The 23,150-nt window shown below is 49.8% G+C and overlaps 1 protein-coding gene across 2 annotated transcripts; it reads left to right on the top strand.

Annotated features, from left to right (window-relative positions):
• The first annotated feature begins 2,253 nt into the window (after positions 1 to 2,253).
• On the top strand, positions 2,254 to 22,591 carry Sdc4 (syndecan 4). Of its 2 annotated transcripts, none has more exons than XM_004858168.4 (5): positions 2,254 to 2,370; positions 14,329 to 14,467; positions 16,130 to 16,176; positions 16,945 to 17,143; positions 20,492 to 22,591. In XM_004858168.4, the coding sequence occupies exons 1-5, from the start codon at positions 2,299 to 2,301 to the stop codon at positions 20,641 to 20,643; spliced, it is 609 nt and encodes a 202-aa protein (XP_004858225.1). In that variant the 5' UTR covers positions 2,254 to 2,298; the 3' UTR covers positions 20,644 to 22,591. The 2 variants fall into 2 exon arrangements, with proteins under 2 accessions (XP_004858225.1, XP_021094603.2); XM_021238944.2 differs by lacking the exon at positions 2,254 to 2,370 and adding an exon at positions 9,399 to 9,949.
• Positions 22,592 to 23,150: the final 559 nt, after the last annotated feature.

Consider the following 23,150-nt stretch of genomic DNA (forward strand, 5'->3'; position numbering starts at 1 on the left):
ATTACATAAGCTTAGAATTTAATAAATTGTATTAAAAACAAAGAAGGGCTGGAGGTATATAACTCAGAGCACTTGTCTAGCATGCACCAGGCCCTGGGTTCAATCACAGCACCAAATAAACAAATAACAAAGAAAACAACCATCCCCAAACTCATCATATCCTATTTATCTCAATATATTTTATTATCTATGCTCTGCATTATTTAAACCTGTTGTGTATCTGTGTGATAGAAATACAGCTCATCTCTTCCCAATTCTCTGTTTAGTCGGTGACTCTCAAAGCTCTTTTCCACAAAAGACTTTTACTTTTTGATAATAATCAAGAAGAGCAGTCAGACAGGGTGGTAGTGCAGGCCTGTAATCCCGCCTGCTCAGGAGACTGAGGCAGGAGGATCAGAAGTTTGAGCCCAGTCTGGGATCTTGTCGCAAAATTAAAAACAGGATCAGAGACCAGTGCAAAGCCCTGGATTCAATCCCCAGGGGTGGGGGCTGGGGGGCTGGAAGGGAAATCATTTTCAATTCTCTAGGAAGCAAAGTAGTATATGAACCATGCCAACAGAGGCCCAAATACCCTAATTCTGGAATACCATTGTTATTGTTATTTTTCTTTTATGGTAGTGAGGATTTAACCTAGGCAAACACTCTACCATTGAGCTACATTCCCAGGCCTTTTTGTTCCATTTTGAGACAGGGTCTCCCTAAATTGCCCAGTCTGGCCCCCAAATTGCAATCCTGCTGCTTTAGCCTGTGAGTAGCTGGATGTTACAGGCTTGTGCCACTCCTCTCTATTAGAATACCCTAGTTCTAAAGCCATGTTATACCTTTAGAACCATATACATGTTAGGGAGAGACAGGGCTTGGAAACTTTGATAGTTTGATCATCACAGGATGCTCCCCTCTAATCCTCTAATAATTCCAACAGTAACTACTTGGGGTTCAGAGATTTTACTAACCCCCCTAAACACAACACAGTTAGGAAGCTGAGGAATAAAGAGGGACCGCTTTTCCCTTCCTTCCTTCTCTCCCTCCCTCCCTTCCTTCCTTTTTACTTTCTTTGCAGTATTGAGGATTGAATCCAGAGATTTCACACCGAGCCACTTACCCAGCCCTTTGTTATTTTTAAAGACAGTCTAAGTCGCTAAATTGACCAGGTTGGGCTCGAACTTGTGACCCTACAGCCTCAGCCTCCTAGAATGCTGGGAATATACAGATGCACTGCCAACCCCACTTGAAACAACTTTCTTTTATAAAGGGTGGAAGCTGACTTGACAACAAAGATAAACTTGCAGACCAGTTTTCTGAGAGACCAGGCTCTTTAGAAGTTCCTAATTCTTTAAAACACCAGGCACCTTGAGACCAAAGTTTGCTGCTGATTGCCTATTTTTGTTTGGCCCACTGCTAAGAATGATCTTTATATTTTTAAGTGGTTATGGGAAAAGTCAAAAGAATATATTTCATAAACTGGGCATGGTGGCGCATGCCTGTGATCCTAACACTCTGGAGGCTGAGACAGGAGGACTGCCGCGAGTTCAAGGCCAGCCTGGGTTATGTAGTAAGTTCATGACCAACCTAGACTACACAGCAAGACCAGGGCTAATTAAAAAAAAAATTCCTGAAAAGTGAAAATGACATGAAATTCAAACTTTAGTGTCTATAAATAATGTTTTATTAGGACGGAGAAATGCTCAGTCCTTTAAGTCTTCATACGGGAGCTTTTGAGCTGTACGACATGAGAGTGAATCATTGCAGCAGAGATTCCAAGGCCAGAAAAACCTGAGCTATTTAGTCCTTTCCAAAAAAGTTTGCTGATTTTCCACTTAAAACTACCCATGTTCACATCGTATTCGGAAAATCTTCCAACTCTCCTCAGGAGGAGCATACCTGGTTTGAAGGTTGGTCATAAAGGAAGACTCTAGGAAGTCTTTGTCCTTCCTGAGTGTCAGTTTCCCCATCTATCAAATGAAGTTAAGACACAGCGATCTCCTGAGGCCTGCCCAGGAGTGGGTAAATAAATAAAGGGGGTTGGAGATCCCAGAGGATACGGATAGGGTTGACCTGGAGCTGGCCGCGGGCACAGGGCCAGGGCCCCAGGGTTCCCAGCTCCGCGGGCGGGCGCGGGGCCCTGCAAGTTCGGCTTTCTGGGGGAATTCCGGGCGGGGTGCGGGTGGCCGTGGCGGGGGCGGAGCGGGGCGGGGCGGGGCGGGGCGGGGCGGGGCGGGGCGGGGCCGCCGCCTATAAGAAGGGCCAGCCGCAGGTCGCGGCCACTCGGCAGCTCGCGCGCTCGTTCTCCGCCGCGCCATGGCGCCCGCCCGCTCGCTCGCGCTCCTGCTGCTGCTCCTCGTCTGCAGCCCGGCCGCTACCGCCGAGTCGGTGGGTGTGTGGGGGACTCGGATGGCGGTGCAGGGGGCCCGGTGCCTCTTTTGTTCCTGAGAGCCGGGATGGGGTGGGGGGCGGGTGTGCGCTCGGAGAGCCGAGTCGCTCGCAGCTGGAGCGCGAGCCCGAGAAACTTTGTTAGAAATTTCGCCTCGGGGTCGCGGGGCGGTCCCCCGGCCGGTTGCTCTTCCCGCCTCCCCTGGCCTCAGTCCCGCCGCGGGCTCCCGGCTCCGACGTGACTAAGCCAGTGTCGGCGCTTGTCCTCCCACACCCTCGCCCTTTCGCTGTGATCCCGAGCGAGCGAGGAATCTCCCTCCTCGCCCTCTGGGCGCCCGGGGCTGAGGGGGCCAGCGCGTGCTCGGAAGGGGGAGGGGTGTGGGGATGTGCGGGGCCCCGTTTCCCACGCGCGGGGGGAGAAGTGAGCCCTGACCTCTGTTCTGGCCCCGGCCCTGCCTTTGACGTGGGGGGGGGGCGGGACACGCGAGGCCCGGTCTTTTCTGAGTCTCACTTTCCCCCTGCGCACAGTTTCTTTGGGAGGGGAGGGACAAGAGGTGACTACTGCTTCTCTGGGGCCCCTGGAAAGTTGGGACTGTGACCGTTAAGGGCAGACAGGAGGGATGGTTTAAGCTTAGCACTTGGCCTGGAGTGGAGCCTACACTTTCTGTTGAGCTGCACGTGGGGAAATTGGAGCACCCACCTTGCGTGGAGTGAAGGGGCTGGGGGAGAGAAGGCCTCGGTGAGCCCATTGAGTCTTCCTCTTCGCTGTCCACGGAAGCCCAGCTGGGCCACGAGAAGCTCCATCTCAGCAGCAGGGAAGTCTCATCTGGGAAGGTGAGGGCAGGGGGACAGCTGGGAGAGGTGATCTGCCCCCAAGAGTTTTTGTGTTCTTTAGCGCCCATTTTTAGGGGGAATGAGTTCTGGAGTTTAATCATTAACGGTACAATAATTCCTTTGAAAGCCCCAGGTCTCCTTTTCCTCCATACTTACTTAGGAGAGAGTTGATCCTGCCTGCAGCCTCTTGTTGAGAAACGGGTAGACCCTGAGCAGTAACCCCCAGCACAGTTTTAGGCCTGCAGTGATGATTGCAAACATTGACTGCTTGTGGTGTGTCTAGTTCTGTTCTAATATCTCCATCAACAGCAACAACCCTACTGGTTACTGATCTTAAACTGGTCCTGAGGCTAGAGAGGTTAAGTAATTTGCTGAAGGTCACACAGCTAGCTAGTACTGAGTCAGACCCCAAAGAGACAGCTAGGTTTTTAATTCCTGCTTTTATCTTAACTTCTGGCCCAAGAGGCTACTCTCTCGTGTCCTGTCCTTGGGTAACTGGAGACTCATCTAGAGGTTTGGGGGCAGGAAAGCCTCAAGGACTTCGGAAGTGGAAGAAACAAGTCCATAGTGAGGTGATGATGTCCCCAAAGCAAGGACGTCTTTATGCGAAGTTAGTGGCTGAGCTAAAACTAGAACCCACACCTTCTGCCTCCTTGGTGTGGTGCTCTACTTGAATTGAGAGGTGTCTGAAGGGACAGACACTGGCTAAGTGGTATGAGGGAAAAGAGGAAAGGACCCAGGAGGTGGCTGGGTAACCACATGGACAGTCACATGCTAGCCCAGGCTCAGGGCATGCTGAACCTGCAGGCTCTTCGGGAGGAGGAACAGACAGTAGTGTCCTGGGGACAGTCAGAAGGATGTGGCTTGGGGAGGAGGGTTGTGTCAGCTGGGGAAAAGTCAGCCTCAGCAGCTGCTTCCTGAGAGAGGTGTCATTCTCTCAACCTGACCTTAGCTCTCCCTTTTTGGCTAATGTCGCCAACCTCTTGTTTCTAATTGGGGCACAGGGCTTCCCTTTTTCACTCCCCTCGACTCCCAGGTTATGGTTGGAAAAAATCAGACCAAGTCACATTTAGTTTAGACTGGAGAGGTGATCCAATTGGCCCTTTTCTTTTAGGTGGAGAGAAATGAGGCCCAGAGAGAAGGAATTTGCTAACAGCAGTTATAATTTATTGAGTACATTTTCTTTTTCCTCTCTCTCTCTCTCTCTCTCTCTCTCTCTCTCTCTCTCTCTCTCTGTCTTTGTCTCTGACTCTGTCTCTGTTTCTTTCTCTCCAGTATCTCACCGTGTAGTCCAGGTTGGCTTAGAACTTTTGATCCTCCTGCCTCAGCTTCCCCATTTTTGGGATTACAGGCCCATATCACCATTCCTGGTTTGAATACTTTCCATAAGCCAGATCTGATGCATTTTATCTTCACAAAAAACTAGCATGTGGAGATTATGTTATGCTCACTTTCCAGATGAGGGAACTGAGAGAGATAAAATGGTACCAACTTCGGCTAGCAGAGAGCATCCAGGTCATCAGAATAGCTGACTAGTAGTCCTCCCCTCTATCAGTGCTATTAGGGGCCCTCCCCAAATTTTAGGTTTGATTCAAAGTCCTGCTCTCCCCTTTGGTGATGCTTTCCTCTTCTTAGTGCCTCAGGTTTTGGGAAAGGAACCCAAACTAAGCATGTAGCTGCCCTCTCCTCTGCTTGGCGGGGGTTTGCCATCCTAAACCAGTTCTTCCTGTCCAGCTGGGAGCATTCTCCTGATCTGCCTTCCTGCCACTCCCTCCTGGCCAATTAAAGACACCCTTGTTTTGGGAGTGGGGTTGGGCAAAAGTGTTGCTGCCCAGGGGCTGTGCCCCTGAGTTGGCTCCAGGCCCAGGCAGTTTTGGGGAAGTATCACCCACCCACCAAGTGTGTTTCATCTTAAAGACATTTCTGGTCTGCCTGAGAATTTTCTCCTTGATTACCCAGAAGTTGGGGCCAAAGTCCAGGGCGTCTAGGACCCTCGAGTGGCCAGTGAGAACTCTTGGGACTTCTTGGGAGCCCACTGAGTTTCTAAACACCCAGGAAAATATTTGAATCACACTTTGGAGGGCTCCATGAGGTTGGGGGAAGGTCCCTTCCCCTCTCTGGGCTGACATCTGCCACCTGTAAAATGAAGAGTTTGAGCTGATTGGCTTGGAGAGCCTTTCCCAGTGCTGATATTTGATTAATAATTAAGGACTAACTATTCAAAAGGAACTGTGGAAACTATAAAGACATCTAAGGCATTCCCTTCAGGGAATTACCAGACTCCACCGATCCCCCATCATGCACCAACACCCGCCTTCCACGCACACCCAGGGCAGGAACAGCTTTATTTGTTTTAGTGAAATATCTGTCCTATAGTACTCAGGAAATGTTTGTATGGATGAATAAATTCATGCATGTAACTTCACTGTAAAGGTGCATTGAGGCTATTTATTACTAGTATGAATACTGTGCTTATTACTAGTAATACTATGAGATAGGTATTTTCTATCTCTTTTTCATAAGAAACTGACACTTAGAGGAATGCCTTATTGCTTGCCAAGGTCAGAATGATAGTGCAAGATAATCTGATTTGATCGTCCTCAGAGACTATTCCAGATGAGGAGATTTGCTGGGTTTGATGGTAGATACCTTGGATTCTGCTATATTGCTGGGTGACCTTGAGCAAACATACCCTGTGTCTGGGTCTTGTGTTTCCAATTCTAAAATAAGGAGGTTGAACATTTGCCTCCTAAGGGTCTTTCCTGCCCTGAGAGCTCATTGACGAGGGGAGGGGAGCTTTTTTGTCCTCTTTGGTAAAAAGTCTAAACAAGTCACTAACTCGGAAGTGAAGTGGGATGGTAATTCAGCTCCTGGCATCCCCAGTGCCTAGAAACAGGGGGCTTTTCCAAGGACTCCTAGTGCCTGAGGTGGCCTGAATGAGGAGCCAGGGAAACCAGACTGGGCTCCAGCCCCAGCTCCCTGTTGGGAGGAGCTGTCCTTCAGCCTCCTGGATTGAATGGGTGGATGTGACTTCCAAACATGCTTAAAACTGGGGGAAGGTGATGGATAGGGCTCTGTGAGTCACTGCAGGCTAGGGTAACCTGCCTGAGTCACCCATTTCCTTTCATCCTTAGCTAATAGGATGACTCTGTGGTGAGGGTGTTGGAATACATGTGGGACTTTTACCTTGTCCTTTGGAAATCAACATCTTAGTGTTCCGAGCCCTCCAGGAACATGTGGGAAGTACTTGTCCTAGGCACCTTGGCAAGGTAGCCTCTTGGCCCTCTGGATTTTGATGTTGAAAAGTTTAGCTGTTCCTCAGAATTGGTCTTTAGATCTCTGCCTAGCAAGTAGTACATGTTTTTCCTCCTTAAAGCAAAACTGAGGCTTCTACTGGTGTGAATTCATAGAGCTGAGCTGGTATAGTTCAAGTTTGATTTGACTTCGGATTCGTTCTGTGATGTTTTTGAGGCCTCCTTTTCCTGGGGCTTCCTGGAGGGTGGAAACATTGGTTCTATGTTGGTTAGGCAGATCTAATTCCATCTCTTGCTAAGGACATAACTTTGAACATGCTATTCAGCCTCTCTGAGCTCTGCTTCTTGGTCTGTTAAGATCCGGATGCCAGGCTGGGGATATAGCTCTGCACTGGCTTAGTGTGCATGAGGTCCTAGGTTCTATTTCCAGCACTGGGTGGTGGAGACTGTTGCTTTTGTGGAGAGGTTTAAAGACCACAAAGCTGCATGTAAAGGGTCATAGTCTAGCATAACATAGCATAACATAGCATAGCATAGCATAGTGCAGCAATGGCAAACCTTTTAGAGCTTTCAATGATGCAAACAGCCCACTGCAGCCTGTGCACCATAGGTTTGCCACCACTGATACAGTGCCTAGTGTAGGGCAAGCATTCCGTGGCGACCTTTCCTTTCCTGCCCCAGGGTTCTAGAAAACTCTCTTTCCTCCTCCATATTAACTCCACAAGGTGGAAAGAGAAGAGTCCAGGGTGGGGCTGAGGGAGCCCAAATCTCCTATTTGTTTATCTTAGAAGTGGGCTGTTTGCTAATTATCCCATGGGTTTATATTTAAACAAGAACCAGTTCCTGGAAGCCCCACCTCTCCTGCCAGGATTTATGGGATCCCCATGCTCTGAGCAGCCTGCAGCCTGCAGGGAGAGGGGTTAGAGGGTACCGGGCCACAGAACTTGATCACCCTCCTGTGTTAAGAGGGGCAGGGTTGCTAGTGTAGCAGGCTGAGTGATTACAAATAGTGCCCTGGGTTTTGGGTGGGGTGGGGCAGTCCTGGACAGAAAAGATTCAGTGTTCTGAAAAGGCAGTTTTCCTACATTTTGTATTGCACGGTGCCCCAAGCGGGAGAGAGCACATGTCCACAGTCAGAGGGGTCCGATTTAACCTTAGGAAAATATGAAGCCTGCTTTCTTGGGCTGGTTTGCCATTAACTCACTGGTGACCTTTGGGCATATTCCTGGCTTTGTCTGCTAGAGGCTCAGTTACTGGAAAAGTGGGTACATTTTATAGCCAGAAAACCTGAGTCTCTGTCCCAGCCCAGCCCCTCAAACCGGGGGCACACAGTAAGTTAATAAGTCACTTTGTTGATGTGAGAGCCCTGGTGTCCTCTATAAAACACCTGTGTCACTCAAGGGCTATAATCGGTGTTTGGCAAACTTGTAAAGTGCTGGCTGGAGTTTGTGATTAGCGGCTAGACAAGGGTTGGCCAGAGGTTGGCTTTGGGGAGGTGGTGTCTGCGCCCACATTGAAAATGTAAATGGTTGTTACAGTTCTTGGGGTTCGGATCTTTTATTTTCAGAGGGCTCCAGGACTCCCCCAAAAGATCACTCTGATCTTAACTCTGATCTGTCTACTTTGGTTGCATTCTCTTTCTCTACTTCCCACCCACTTCTGGTGTCCCCTGTTTCTCCCCACCCCCAGCCTGGGCCAGACCCTCTTATTCAGTGCCCCTTCTCTTTACCCTGCAGCTGCCCCTCCCTCGTCCTTCACACCCAGGGAGTGGAGCTGCCCCGGTTTTCTCTGGCAGAGGAGAGGCTGCTAGTCAGGTGACACCTGGGGTAATGGAAAGGGGAGGCAGGGAGAGGCTGGTGTGTGTGGAAACAGTGACTGGGTGAAGCGGGGCGGTGGCAGCCCAGCCTTGGGGACTGGCTACACCACTCAAACTTCAGGGCAGCCAGTGGCTGAGCTGGGCACTCAGAGTGGGAACCTTCCTTGCCTTGGGGCAGCCCAGCCAGGAGCCATTGTGGGACAGACTGAACTTGTCTGGAGCAGTGGCTTACCCGGGTGCTGGGGGAGATTAGGAAGGGGCCGGCACCCTGGTGGATCTAACCTGCTGGGTTAGATCAAGGCTGCTCAGTAGGCTCAAGACTGCTCGGAACACAAGGGGCTTGTTTGCGGCCTGAGAGCCTCTCTGCTGGCTGTGGATCCAGCAGGGATTTCGGATCTGCTGCCTAGATTACAGGCCCCAGCTTCAATGCACCTCTGTCTCAGAGGCCCTGAGGGAGCCAGCCCCTCCCAGCTGTCTCCACTGGTAATCGGAGCAATGCCCAGTTTGCTTACCGGGCCTCAGGACAGAGGGAGACTTGTCTCTTTGAGTTGTGTCTTTTATAGGTGGGGAAACTGAGGCCCACAGAGGGAATCACCCTCGACCACCTAGGGAGTTAGTAACAAGGGTGCTGCGCTGGCTTCTGGTAGGAGTTAGTCCAGAGGTTCCAGAATCCCCTCCCCCCCATTCCTAGCTCAACCCCCAGGATCTTGGAGTCCTTGCTGTGGGAATAGCCTGCCCTGGGGCTTGGTGAAAAGCTGCCTGCTGGCAGTGCCAGGCCTGGCTGTCTTCATAGCGATTGTGTTCAGAGTAACCCGACCTTGGAGTGGGTAGAGCTGACATTTGAACCCTCACTCCACCCCCCCACCACCCCGGCTTAACCCTTTAGGTACCAGAGCACCATTCTAGATTGGTATATGATTTCTTTTTGCCTTCTAGATATTTATTGTCCCCAGGCAAGTCAGGAAATACTCTGTGGATCCAAGTTCCCGGTAGAATTTCAGATGTCTGTGGTCAATGCCAACTACTCTTTTCTGGAAAAGTAACAAATTTTCTCTTTCTCCACATGCTTAGGGCAGGTGCTGAAAGCTGTATAACTTTGAGTAGATCTCTACCGATCTCTGGGTCTTTTTCTCGAGTATCATCTGAAAGGACCTGATTGGTTTTTGAAAGTCTCTGCTCTCAGAAACAAAATAATAATTCATATGGGTTGTGTCCCTCTGTAGCTTACAAAGCACTTCCTCATCTACTGATCAGCTTCTCTCCAGCACTGGAACTCCTTCTATAACTGTATCTGTGTAGCTAACACACCTTGCCTTCTTGACCCTTTGAGCGCTAATCCCTGTAACCAGAAGAAAGGCAGGTGGGGGTTAATGATAGTTACTGCTCACTGAGCACCTGCTGCGTACCAGGGCACCTGCTGAATCCCTTGTACATGTAGATGCACTTCCCTCAATTCTCATCACTTGGCAAGGTGTTAACGGCCCTGGTTACAAAAGAGGAAAATGAGAATTTAAGAGCCATAATACCTCTTAGGCTCATGTAGTTAGGAAGTAGCGAGACCATGGTTGCTGGTGGATCTTGTCCCTTCTGTCAGGCCCTTCAGACTGCGGCTGGGAGTGGGAGTGGAGGTGTGTACTGCACGCCCTGCCGAGGATCTTCTGCCAGAATCACTGTGGTGGGTACAGCAGTTGGAGCCCACGAGTAATCATCCCCATCCCCCGAATTTGCCTTGCTCAGTTATTACTCTTCTGTTCTTGCTTCTCGAAAAAAGGCTCTGCCTTCCCTGGGGAGGAGGGAGGCTGGGGTAAAGCTCTCATTCCTTCATTCACGGTTAACCAAGCCCTGACCCTCAGCTCCTCCCTGGTACTCCAGCCAAGTTTCTGTTTCTTTGTTTAGGCAATATCACTTTCACCTTTGTTTATTCCTGGGCAAGGGAAGGGATGGCTTAGCGCCCTGGCTTGGGCATTGTCTTGTGGGATATTGGGTTAGGGTGGAGAGGTGAAGAGTACTAAGAAGCCTGGTTGTGGTTAGGTCAAGGTCTTGAGAAAGTCCTGGGTTTGAATCCCAGAGCTGTATGACTTTGGATGAATGACTCAATGTGGTTTTCTCATCTGTAAAATGAGTGTGCACCTTACAGTGCTGTTGGGCCAATTAAATGAGCTCATGTAGAGAGATAGCCCAGCAGGCTGCCTGGCATGAAGTGGGTATTCCTATTTGTCACCCCAGCTTTTGTGCTTTTTCTGGAGTAACAAAAGCTGTAGGACTTTGGGATAGGGTTGGTGACCTTTTCCTAGCTTTATGCTGTAGCCTGAAGGCTGGAGTTACACTGGACAGACAGCTGCTGGCAAGGATTTGCTGAGGACCTTTTGCCAGGACTCTTGCCTCTAGCCTGGGAGCTAAGGGAATAGCTTCTCAGTCCAGCTCTGCTGCCGGCTGCTTGGGTGATCTTGGCGATGTCCTTTGCCTTCTAATCTGAGAGGTTATCATAAAATGAGCCAGTTGGACTCACTGGCTTCAGAGCCCTTCTGTTAGCAGGTGTTAGTCTGTATCTACCCAATCTTCTTTCTCCTGCATTGCTTGGGAGACAATCCATTACTTCTAATTTCACCTAGGCACCAATTCAGGTGCCCACCAGCCACAGGGCAAGCAGGGTCTCTGGGGCCCAGGCCTTATTCAACTTGCGATTTCTGTTGTATGACTATGAAAGGGACAAAGGTGTGGGGAGACCCAAGGGCCGAGAGAGGGTTCCTGTGTGTGTACACACCTGTGAACACAGACACGTGCCTGGGCAGAGACGGGGTGAACTGAGGAGAACAGACCACATCCTTAGCCAGGAGCAGGGCGAGGTCCCTCTGGTCAGGGAGGGGCCTGGCTGCTGGGTGGCCTGGCTTTTCAAAGCCACCTCAGACTGAATGGACCTTGTCTGAAAAGAAGGCAGGGAAAGGAGGCCTGTTGGTGCCTTCCCAGTCCCTACCAAAGAAAAAAAAGCAATTGCCCACAATCCCACGGGACTTGGCCCTGTCTTGATAGCCTTGTCCTAAATGACCCTTCGTCCTAAACTCCCACTTGGGAGTTTCTCTCTTGTCAGAGGTCATGGGCAGAGAGGGTGCCTCTGGAGCTCAAGGAGGATTCAGTTCCCGATGTCCTGCCAGCAGCTCTGCTTCACATGCCCCTTGACTTGCTGTGGGAGGGAAGCCTCCCACGCTCACCTTGCTTCCCTTTTGGGGCTCTGGAATAAGGATCTGATCTTGGCCGTGCCACTGACCTGCTGTGTGACCCTAGATAACCATTCATCTCCTCTGGGACCTGGTGCAAAAATGGACGCAAGGACCTGAGTTCGCTCTCCGGTAACAAAAAAAAAAGAAAAAGAATTGGCCAGGGATTTAGCTCAGTGGTTCTGCCGCCTGCCTTGCAATCACAAGGACCTGAGTTCAATCCCCCCATACAAAAAAAACCAAACAAGCAAATCCCCAGTGTTGTCAAAATGGAGGGTGAGGGATGATGGGGTGCTCACAGGCAGGGCTGAACTGGGAATAATCCTGGCTTCATCTTCAGTCTTGCCACGGTCCTGCCTGCCAGGTCTTCCCTCCCCTCCTTCTCTGAGTCTTTGTTTCTCTAACGTGAAATGGAGGTGATCGCTCACACCGATCAGCGTGCTGATCCCACGGTTGTTTTGAAACACGCCCTAGTACCTTCACATACTAAAAGGCAACGTGGCCTCATGAACAACATTCCGTGGCTCCTGGGGATGAGGCAGCGTAGGAAAGGTTGCTGACACCTGTGTTGGAATCCCAGCCTGTGTTTATCCCCGGGCCTGCGCTGCAACCTCAGCCTCTGGCCTCAGGACTTTGAACTCTGACACCGGCAACCGGTCTGGTTTTCAAGCCAGGTCAACAAACGATGAAAGTCCCTCTTTTCTCTCACTTGGCTACATATGACACATAGCAAGGCTCCTTTCTAGCTTGGGGTAGGTTGACAGCCTTATGCCCATGTGTGCTCACATATGTGTTTATGTGAATGTGGCTAAATCCAAGTGGCTCATGCCTGGGTTCTGGCCCAGCATGGCCACTTTCTGCCCCTGTGGCCTGTAGACAAGTGACTACCTTTCTGAGCCCTTGTTTCTGCCTCTGCAGAAAGGGTCTCTTAAGAAGACCTAGGGCCAGGGATTTAGCTCAGTGGTTCCACTGCCTGCCTCGCAAGCGCAAGGACCCAAGTTTGATCCCTGGTACCAAAAGAAGAAACAAACAAACAAACAAAAAGACCTATGTCATGCCAAGTGACTTAGTCAAGGCCTGACACTGAGTAGCCACAGGGCCCTTGCTCTTTGAGATTCTGAGCTCCAGGGGAATTTTCAGCAGGAGATAGGGATAGGAACACAGGGACCCCGCCCTAGGTACAGCCCCTTGCGTAACTGTGGAAGAGCCTCCTCCCTGCACTGCCAAACCAAAGCCACAGGCACAGGCTGTGTGCGGGGGCTGGAATTCCAGCGCCAGCAGCTCAGCATCAGCTCCTGATTCCGAAGTCATGAAGTCATCCCTAACCAGGGCTTAACCCCTTCTGGCTCTCCACCCACTTGTGTGCCAGGTGCTCCGGAAAGATTCTCCGGCCCCAGGGAGAGAGGGATGCCTCCCCACTGCCTTCCTCCCTGCCTGACCCTTTTCCCTTCTGGGCGTCCAGCACCTGCCTCCCCGGAAGCCAGAGGGGAGAGTTCAGGAAGAACCTGGTTTCTGAGGCGGCTTTCCTGGACCTCTTGTCTCAGGGGCGGATATTCCTTCTCAGAATCCCCGCTGTGTCACTGGCTCTCTCTCCCTGGCTGAAGGACAGCTAGGGCAGTCAGAAACAGGGCTCTGGGCTCTTTCTACTCTGAGCTATGTAGCTAACACTGTGTGACCTTAGGCAATTCGCTAATGATTTGCTTAAGTCCCAAATTCTATGAAGGGGAGGACAGGACCGCCCTGGGGTCTCTAGCTTGTGTTCTGTGGTTCTGAGTGGACCCCCACCTCTTGGAGTTATGGGATCTAGAGAGATGGGGCTGTCTTGTGGGAGTGAAACAATGAACTTTGCTCAAGGTTGTTGAGTGGGCAGATGGAAACTCAAAGCCAGAAGCTAGAGGGTGGGCATCCAGTGCTCCCTCCACTCCTGGGAGACTTCTGTTTTCCACTTACCTGAGCTAGGAAATGGTCCCCGAGTAGTATTCTACAGGGTGCTGGGAAAGTTCTTGGTCTCCTTGGACCTTGGATAGTTTATTTTTGAAAGCTGTTTGGTGGGGGTGGGCCTCAGACTCCCACGACCAGCTAGGTTTCCATAGAGTGGGAACTGACTAACCCCTAGGGGTGCTGGAGTGGGTCGTATGTGAGGGCAGGGACTGTGCCTCTCTGTGCTCCATCAGGCTAGCAGCAGGACAGATCTGTGGGAGATGTTCGGAAGATAACACTGCAGGAGCTCGCTCCTAAGTCACCCACTCTGAGCAGTTCCCTGACCCGAGGCTGCCTTGGGGTGGGAGTGAGCCTGTCTAGCCCAGTCTGACTCAGCTGGTATCCCAGACTGGGCAAGACCAGAGCCAGTAGTCCACTCCCTGCCATGTGTGAATCAGCTGCTACTGCATCATAGGAGCCTGGAGGACAGTGTCCCAGGGCTGCCTTTGTGCCCGGGAACCACTGGCTCTGAAGTCAGGCAGCCCTATGTGCCACCCTCTCTCCCTCTGCCAGCTGTGTCACCAAAGAAAATGATTTAAAATCTTGGAAGCCCAGTTTCCTTGATTGTCAAATAAGTTGACATCGTCTCAAGAGTTATTAAAAACAGGGCTGGGCAAAGAGCTAGTGTTCAGGCAAATGGTACCTGGTAATGTAAATAATTTGCTTATTAGCACCTGTATTATTTTTATCAACCCAGAATAGAAAGAGACTTTCCTAAGGTCAAATAGCAAGTCACAGGCAGAGCAGGATCCAGGACCCAAGTCACCGGTCCCCTGAAAGCCTACTTCTATGGTTTGCGGCTGTGCTGATCTAGAGCACTTACGGGCTATTGGCTGATGCTATTCTTTCTTTATCCTAGATCCGAGAGACTGAGGTCATCGACCCCCATGATCTCCTAGAAGGCCAGTACTTCTCTGGAGCTCTACCTGATGATGAAGATATTGGGGGGCCAGGGCAGGAACCTGATGACTTTGAACTGTCAGGCTCTGGAGATCTGGGTATGGAGGACATGCTGGGCAGCTGGGGGCATGGGCTTGGGGTGTCCCCATCCTAAGGAGGGTGACCATGCTGAGGATTTGGATTGGGGGCGGATTTCCCTACAGTGCCCTTCCTGGCCTCAAGAGGGGAAACAAAAGGAACTGGATTAACCATTTCTATCCCTGAGACTGCCGGGAGTTAGTTGGGTATTGATTTGAATTCACTGACACTCTGGATTCTCTGGCACCAGCCTGAACCTGTCCTCATAGGTTCCTCCCTTTGGTGGAGGGAAGGGTGGGGAAGAAGGCCCCATGGACTGTTTTTCTTCCTTTGGAAAGGAAAAGTAGTACTACCTCAGAAGTGGGGTTGGGCAGGGAGCAACATGTGTAGGCAGAGCTGTGAATGGGGCCCCTGCTTTGGTGGAGTTAGGGGCAGGTGCAGGGACTGAGCCAGACCAGAGCCACTGCCTTTTGTGGTCTTTGACTTCCTGGCCCTGGCCGCTAGGTTAGATAACTGTCAAGAAACCTCCCTCTTATGCTTAGGAACAAGTTAATGATTCTGAGTTTGAACTTTGAAGTCACATAGTCCTAAGTTCAAAACAAAACAAAAATAGTCATGTTGCCAGGTGTGGTGGCACATGCCTGTAATCCCAGTACTCTGAGAGGCTGAGGCAGGAGGATCGCAAAAAAAGCAAAAAAAAGTCATAAATTCAGGGTTTCCTAACTTATACAATGGGAATAATAATGACTACACATCAGTATTGTGGAACTGACCTGAGTCAAGGCTCTTACCAAATACCAAGCACTCAGTGATTACGTTTGTTTTAAAAATAAATTTTATTGTGTATATTTAGTTTTTTGTTTGTTTGTTTTTTGGTACCGGGGATCGAACTCAGGTCCTTGTGCTTGCGCAGCAGGCAGCGAAACCACTGAGCTAAATCCCCGGCCCCAAACCTTTTTTTTTTTTTTGGTACCAGGGATTGAAGCTTGCGTGGCAGGCGTTTTGTTTGTTTTTTGAGATAGGGTCTTGCTATACAGTTCAGGCTGGCCTTGAACTCACTATGTAGCTCAGGCTGGCCTCAAAGTCATGGTGATCCTCCTGCCTCAGTCTCTTGAGTGCTAAGTTTACAGGTGTGCACCACCATGCATGACTCCCTAGCCTTGTTTATTTTTTATTTTATTTTTTTGGTACTGGGGATCAACTCGGGACCTTGTGCTTGCGAGGCAGGTGGTGGCACCACTAAGCTAGATCCCCGGCTCATTTATTTTTTATTTTGAAACAGGGTCTCACTAAGTTGCTCAGGCTAGCCTCGGACTTGTGGTCCTTCTGCCTCAGCCTCTTAAGTATAAATATAGGTTCTCATTTAGTCCACCCTGAAATTCTGCATTTCTAACCAGCTTGCAGATGTTGCTCTTGGCCCTGAGATTCACAATTAACCAGGGTTCAGAGCTGACACAGCACTTGCCTAGCTACCAGTGCATATATTGCTGTGAAAGGGAAGCAGGTCTTAGTAGCTCCATTTTTCAGACTAGGTGACTGAGGTGGAGGTGAGAATGTTCATTTGCTGGACATGGAGAATTTAGGGGCTGGTTATAAGGGAGGACTCCCACCAGCCGTGGCTGAGGGGCTCAGTTACTGGGGATAATGGACCTCATGCTCACACAGCCATTGTGACCTTACAGATGATTCGGGAGACTCCAAGACCATCCTTGAAATAATCCCACCCTTGGTAAGTATGGCACGTGCCCCCTACCTCCTGTGTAACACACACTTGATGAGACAGGCAGAAAATACGGCCCCCAGGGGCAGAATGAGTGAAGGGTGTGGCTCCATTCTGCAAGAAGACTTTCTATCTGGGTCCCTCAGTTCAGTTTGGAACAGGCCCAGTGGTTATGATAATCACTATCAACACCAGCTCCTTTTCTACGCACAGAATAGCTGTTTCCCGGCACTGATTTCCAACTGTATACAGTTCTGTGTACTGCATCTTCCACACAGTGGCCCTGAGTACTTCCCTGCATGATTAAATGTCCTTGTCGTTTTCATAGGCTGTTAGTTCACTTGATTCTCCTTTTGATGGAAAAGTTGTTTATAGTTTCTTGATATCCTGCAGTTATCACACTGCAGCAACTGTTTTCTCACAGGTTTAGCTCTGTAGGATAGAGTCCCAGAGGCAAACTTACTGCCCTAAAGGGCAAGCGGTTTCTAAGGGTCTGGCCCCACCGCCTGGACAGGGTTACTGTAGCATACCCGCCCACCTGTGTAGGGTGGGAACACCCACCTCTCTGTGCCTTTGTTCACATTCATTTCCCATTTCGGACAGATATATTGAAAAAGTCAGGACAAAGATTTTAGAAGCGTAATTTTTAGAAGTTGTTGGTTCCTATTCCAGGACCATGTAGTTCAGTCCACATTCTCTGTCTGAGACTCGCATCCTCTGTCCTCCGTCCATCTGAAAACTTACTCAGTGTTTATGGCTCCCTCTTTTCCCATTCAGGTGCCTCTAGATAACCACCTCCCAGAGAGGGTGGGGCCTGGGAGTCGGGTCCCCCCTGAACCCAAAGAACTGGAGGAGAATGAAGTCATCCCCAAGAAGGTCTCGCCGCTTGACGGGGAGAAGGATGTGTCCAACAAGGTGTCCATGTCCAGCACTGCCCGGGACAACAGCATCTTTGAAAAAACTGAGGTCCTAGCAGGTGAGACTCCTTACTCCTCTGGACAGGTGGGGAAGGAAGAAAAGGGCCTGGGGCCAGGGCAGCTCCCAGGCTCTATGCTGTTGAAAAACTATGTTCCCTTAAGGGTGACTCCACCTACTTGCAGCCTGGTGCAGGGGGAGGAAGAATAGCCTATCAAAGGCTCCTTAAAAATAGGCAAGGAGTTATTCTCAGCCTGAAACTTCTTTCAGCTAAAGCCCTTTCACAGCCTGGGTTTGGCATCAGGGAGTTAATCATTAAACATTAATTTCACTTGAAAGCTTAGAGGCCCCTTAGAATTAGGTTGGCTTTCCTCCCCTCTGCGGCTTGGCAGCCCTGTGACCTTGGCTGAGAAGCTTCTTTTGGAACTAGTTTTGACTCAGTTTCCTCGCCTCTAAAATGGGTATGGCGAGACCTCTTTGAGTTGGTGAAATGAGTCCATGAAAAATAAAATATAAAATTACTTTGCAACTGGAAAGAGCTTTTCTGATTGTTACCATTATCTGTCATTGAATCTTTATTGTCCCTCAGTAGTGGGGCACAGGATATTTTCATGTGACAGAATAGGACAGTGAGGCCTAGGGAGGTTAAATATTTGGTATTTCAGGTAAGAGCTTTTGACTAAGGTGCTGGTATGGGTAAGTGCTGTCCCAGGGTGAGGCTTTAGGAGTGGCTGTATCAAGCCTGGCCGGGGGATCATCAGCTGGGATGGATCCCTAAACCCCTCTCTGCCGCCCTAAGTGTAGGCACCGTCTCCAAAGCTGGTTGTCAGAGGAAGGAAGGGACTTCCTACAGTCTGGTTTTTTTGGGGGGCGGGGGGGTGTCGTCTTTTTTGACAAGGGGACTTGCTGTGTAGTTCAGGCTGACTTTGAACTCACTCTGTCGCCCAGGCTGGTCTCAAACTTGTGGTGATCCTCCTGCCTCAGCCTCCCAGGTGCTGGGACTACAAGCATGGGCCACCATGTCTGGCAACTTCCTGCAGTTTTACAGGCTGTAACTGAGGGTCTTTCTGGATGAACTGGATGAGTGGGTGCACACTGCAGGCCCATGCTGGGGACCTCCTGTCTCCTGGAACCCAGGCTGAGCCATCGGCTCTGAGTGGGCTGAGGTAGAGGGAGGGTCCCTAGGCCACATGTCACTGTCCTGTGCATCTAGGCCGGAGGGAGAATGGCACCTGTATCTTGCCAATGAGCTGCCCTTGGAGTAGAGCCCCAGGTGTCTGGTCCTAGCTCAGCCCTGACTTTGGCGTCCTGGTATCTAAGCCAGTGTGTTTTTAAATTTTCCTTCACCACTTTGTTGGTGGGTTTAGGAGGATGGGCCATCAGAAATAGAGGCGCCCTCCGACCACTTAGTCCTAGAGCCTTCCCGTGCTCCCGTGGAAGTGTTTTGGAACTTAACCATCCTCCCCCCTCTTTCGTCAACCACACAGTTTCACTCTCAGCTGGCATAGTTTAGATCTGCCAGCTGCAGCTTTTATCTTTACAGGGTTAGATCTGTTGATGAGGTTTTGCTTTGGCAAGTAAAAGTTCTGTTCCTTCTAAGGAAAAAATTAAAAATCCCTGACCCAAGTCTGAGCTGCTGTTTCTGATTTGTCAGGAGACTGAGGCCCAGGCTTTGGATCTCATAGTAAGAGAAGAACTAAAGCGAAGGCAGCCCCTTTACTCTCTCTCTCTCTCTCTCTTTTTGGTACTGGGGTTTGAACCCAGGCCCTTTGCACTGATCTACATCCTTATCCCTTTTATAACTTTTTATTCTGAGACAGGGTCTTGCTAGGTTGTCTAGGCTGGACTCAGACTTGTGACTCTGCTTCCTCAGCCTTCCAGAGTGCTGGGGGTACAGGCGTTCACCACCACACGTGCCTTCTTTGCTCTTCCGTTTGAGAATTATATCAGTATGAAACCCTTATGAAAAGGTACATTTTCAGTAGCTGAGGTGGCACCCTCCATTCTAGTAGCTTTTAAATAGCACCCGTGAGTGTTATGAAATGCTTGCTATATGCCATATGATTTTTAAGTCCCTCCTATCTATAACAACCTAAAATGGACTCTAAATGATGTGTCCCAAGTCACAAAGCCAGGAAGCTGTGGACCTGGCATTTAGAGCCAAAAGCGCCGTCAACTTCAGAGCCTGTGCTTGGACCTTGTCCCCGTGGGGTCCCAGCAAGGACTGAGGTGTGACAGAGGAGTGGGGTTGTCAGAGGGAAAGGTGATGGAAACGGGAATGGGGCTGACATCAGATATCCCATGTGCTTTTTCTGGCACCTCTGGCAGGTACTTTGGTGCTGCTTTTTATAGGATTTTAGTCAAGAAAGAACCTTTCCAAGCTCCTCTGTGCCACTCCACCCCATTCTGTGCATACATTGGTAATATGTGCAGGGATGGAAAATTAATCTTCTTAGCCTGAGTAAGACAGAATTAGGGGACTCAATCTGCCACAGAAAGGATTCTGTGAGCCACACTTGCCCCTAACAAACAGGAATGAGTCATTCAGGCCACCTGGTGAGGGGGAAAGAACAGATGCTCAGCCAAGGCAAGAAGCCCACCTCTGCCCAGCACCAGCCAGGTGCCCCTCAGTGAGTCAGGTGAATGCCATTTATTAAGGCCCCACTGTTGTGCAGGCCCAGTTCAGGGTGCTGGGGAGGTTTACAGTTCATGAGTCCTGAGCATATGTTCTGCACTGGGCACTGTTCTAAGCTGATAGATTATTTAATCTTTGGGATAAACATGAGAAAGATACTACTGATCCATTTTGCAGTGAGTTCGGCAAGGAGCTTGTCTCAAATCACATAGCCGGTGGGTGGGAGAGGTGGGAATGGAAACCAGCCTGGGTGTACATGGGAATGTAAGCCACCATGTGTGATTATCTGCCTTATAACATAATACATGGACATTGCTGTGTTCTGTGTGTATGTAGAAGGTATATGCCAGTCTAGACATGTGGGCCTAGGTAAGTATCCACACAGAGTGCCTCTGTGCTAAGAATAGGTTTGTCTAACGGGGTTTCTGCAGCCTGCCATTATTCTTGTTCCTGGCTCATTACTAATAAGCTGTTGCCTGGGAATCTGCCTGGTATTTGGAAAGGGCCTGGGCTTTGGACTCAGGGCAGATGTGGGTTGAAATAGTGGCTTTGCCACTTTAGCCCTGTGGCCTTCAATGGCTTATAGTGCCTGGGGACCCCCTTGTCATAATTGAGGTCATGAGGGTCAAATTTAATAGGGCACTGTCCGCCGGGCACAGGCAGTGGTGACGGTGAGGGTGTCTGGCTGTGAGCACCGACTTGTGGGTGCACGAGGGGAGCATGGCCCACGGTCTCAGTGGGGAGGCCCCCTCACTTGCTCTCTCTTCCTCCCAGCTGTGGTCGTGTGTGGTGTTCTGGGCATCCTTTTTGCTGTTTTCCTGATCCTGCTGCTGGTGTACCGCATGAAGAAGAAGGATGAAGGCAGCTACGACTTGGGCAAGAAACCAATCTACAAAAAAGCCCCCACCAATGAGTTCTACGCATGAAGCTTCCCCACAGGCAGTGCTGGGACTTCAGTGGGAAGGGCAGCCAAAGGATTGTGAACGGTGGGCATTAAAGTACGGGGAGGGCACCTTAGGACTGACCTGTCAGTGTCCCCAGCTCTGGTCACCTTTTCAGTGTCAGAAGCCACATCATCTTCTACTGTGCTGCCTCTCTTTTCCTGATTCTTTGGGCCAGAGTTGCCCTGATAGAAAAATGGGGTTAAACTTGGCTTTTCTGAAGGCAAGCTATGGATTGGGTCAGCTTAGAATCTAGAATGTTTAGAAGCCTGTCCTGAACATGCCTCATGTGACAGTGTGTGGGTCCTGGCTAGAGGTCCTCTCCGGCCGCCTTCCTCCCCGTCTCGAAACCTGTCCCTCTGCCAGGAATCAGGAGAAGGAGCTAGAGCCGTCTGCACCCTGCAGTGTGTCTGTCCACAGGTACTTGTGAGCACACTACAGGACTCTGGCATATCTTGGGCCATTAGGGCTCTTTCAAATGATTTTTGGTTATCACCATTTTTTTATTTGGGGAGGGAAGGGAGAAGTGCTGAAAGCTCATGCTGAAATAGATTTGTAGATTATGTGTAAATCTGGTTTTTTTTTAATGGTTCATTCCTTTGTGCAGAGTGTTGCTGCGCAAGTGTGGAGATACAGAGGTGGTCTTAACTCTCACGCATTTCCACGGCACTTGCTAAGTTTGTATTTAACATTTTTGTTTTGTTTTTGTTTCTTGAAAATGAGACAGAGATATGATTTTTATTAATTTTTCTTTCTTTTTTTTTTTTTTTACTATTTATACCTTCAGACAGGGCCTCTCTTTCCTCTTCCTGTTTTGCTTTTTCCTTAAACCCCTTCCCCATTTAAAAAATACTTCACGCTCCCCTGCTTATGACCTCGGCCCTTTCTGAAGCTGATTCATCTGAAAGTAGCTTTTGCTGAAACAGTTTTGTAGCACATCTCAAGAAATAATGTAGACGATGGTGGGGTATTTGTGTCTGTATTCTTGTAATATATTATTATTATCTCGTGGTTCTAGGAAAATAGATCAATATATTTTTTCAGGATATAGTATGATATTTCCAGTCTTATGTGGCTGAGTAAGTTTCTGTGTGGTTGGGTAAGTTTTTGCCTCTTGTTCTTGCCCAGTTCCTGGTGCCTTCTGACTGGGCTGGAACAGTTGAAGGCAGATGATTTTAAACCTCTTTCTGCCTTCTGCTAGGGGCCCAGCTGGGGTCCTAGGGCAGTGGAGGCAAACCTATGGGACAGGGGACACATGCACAGTGGGCTGTTGTTAGCGCCAGTGAAAGCTCTAAAAGGTTTGTCATCGCTGCCCTAGAGGCTGCCATCTTCACTCTTGGGTGTGCTGGTCAATACGGTCACTGCACGTGTGACTGTTTAAATGAGGTCAGTGCAAATCACATAAAATTAGGAATTTGTTCCTCAGTTGCACTGACTGCATTTCCAGTGCTCAATTGCCACATGTGGCTCATGGCTACTTATTGTCCCTACTGGGAGAACATTTCCACCTATGGGATGCATTGCTCTAGAGAACTAAATGGCTTAGCAAGTTACAGCTCAGCTTGGCTGGGATCGCCTTTGTCACCTTGAGCAAGGTAGGGGACAGAGATGGGGGCTGATGAGGCTCTGGCTGGGCCCTGTTACCGGGGACTCCTCTTGAGAGGAGAGGGTGGCTCAGCTGGGCCGGGCTGGGTCTTCTGACCCCACTGGCTGCGGTGAAGGGAATCACCCCCTTGGTCCACCCAGTGGCTGTGAGCTCCCAACGCCGCCCCAAGCCAGGTGCCCAGCAGGCTGGGTCCTCTTCTAGTGCCTTGCCGGTGTCCTTTTCCTCAGGCTGTGTTGGAGCGAGCACTTCTTTTGCAGCTGCCTCTCACACTGTTGTCTGTTACTGATTTTTTTGATAAAAAGATAATAAAGCCTGGTACTTTCTAGATGGCTTGTGTCTTGTCATTTTAAAGCTGGTAGTAACAAGTCATTCTTTCTGGACTCTGTACCCCTTGAACTCCGTGAAGTGTCAGAAAATCTCTCTAAGGGAGGTCGCAGGGACCAAAGCAGTATGAAAGAAAGCAGGGGAGCACCTGGGGGGAGGGAAGAGGTCCACACACGCACCCGGGGGCCTGTGTGGCCTAGCGTGCTTGCCTCAGCATTTTATTTTGGCAGCACCATGTTTAATAAAAATCCTTAAATTGCTATCTGTAGACATCAGGATGCTTCTCATAAAAATCCAGATTCCTAAAAAAAAAAAAAAGCAACTTACAGCATTAAAGCAGTGACGTAGCTCAGTGGCACAGTACCTGCCTGGCAAGCACGAGGTCCTGAATTCGATCCCTAGTACTGGGAAAAAAATCCAGATTCCTCACTTTTCTTGTGGGGGGAAAAATCACAATTTGGCAACTCAGTTTGCATGGCAGTAATTCTGTTCTGCTGAGATGGGACACCTGGACATCCGCGTTGCCATACCACATCCTCTGCCTCTTTCACTCACGTTACTT

Source organism: Heterocephalus glaber, unplaced genomic scaffold, assembly GCF_053883595.1.
Source record: "Heterocephalus glaber isolate CG9 unplaced genomic scaffold, H.glaber_assembly_v1.0 deba00001673, whole genome shotgun sequence".
Taxonomy (NCBI): domain Eukaryota; kingdom Metazoa; phylum Chordata; class Mammalia; order Rodentia; family Bathyergidae; genus Heterocephalus; species Heterocephalus glaber.

Bases quoted from the DNA above. Each gene is read 5' to 3' on its own strand.
- Sdc4 (XM_021238944.2), top strand. From the start codon at position 9,836: ATGGTTGCTGGTGGATCTTGTCCCTTCTGTCAGGCCCTTCAGACTGCG. The intron at 9,950-14,328 runs GTGGGTACAGCA...TCTTTATCCTAG, and splicing joins CTTCTGCCAGAATCACTGTG to ATCCGAGAGACTGAGGTCAT. The intron at 16,177-16,944 runs GTAAGTATGGCA...TTTCCCATTCAG, and splicing joins TTGAAATAATCCCACCCTTG to GTGCCTCTAGATAACCACCT.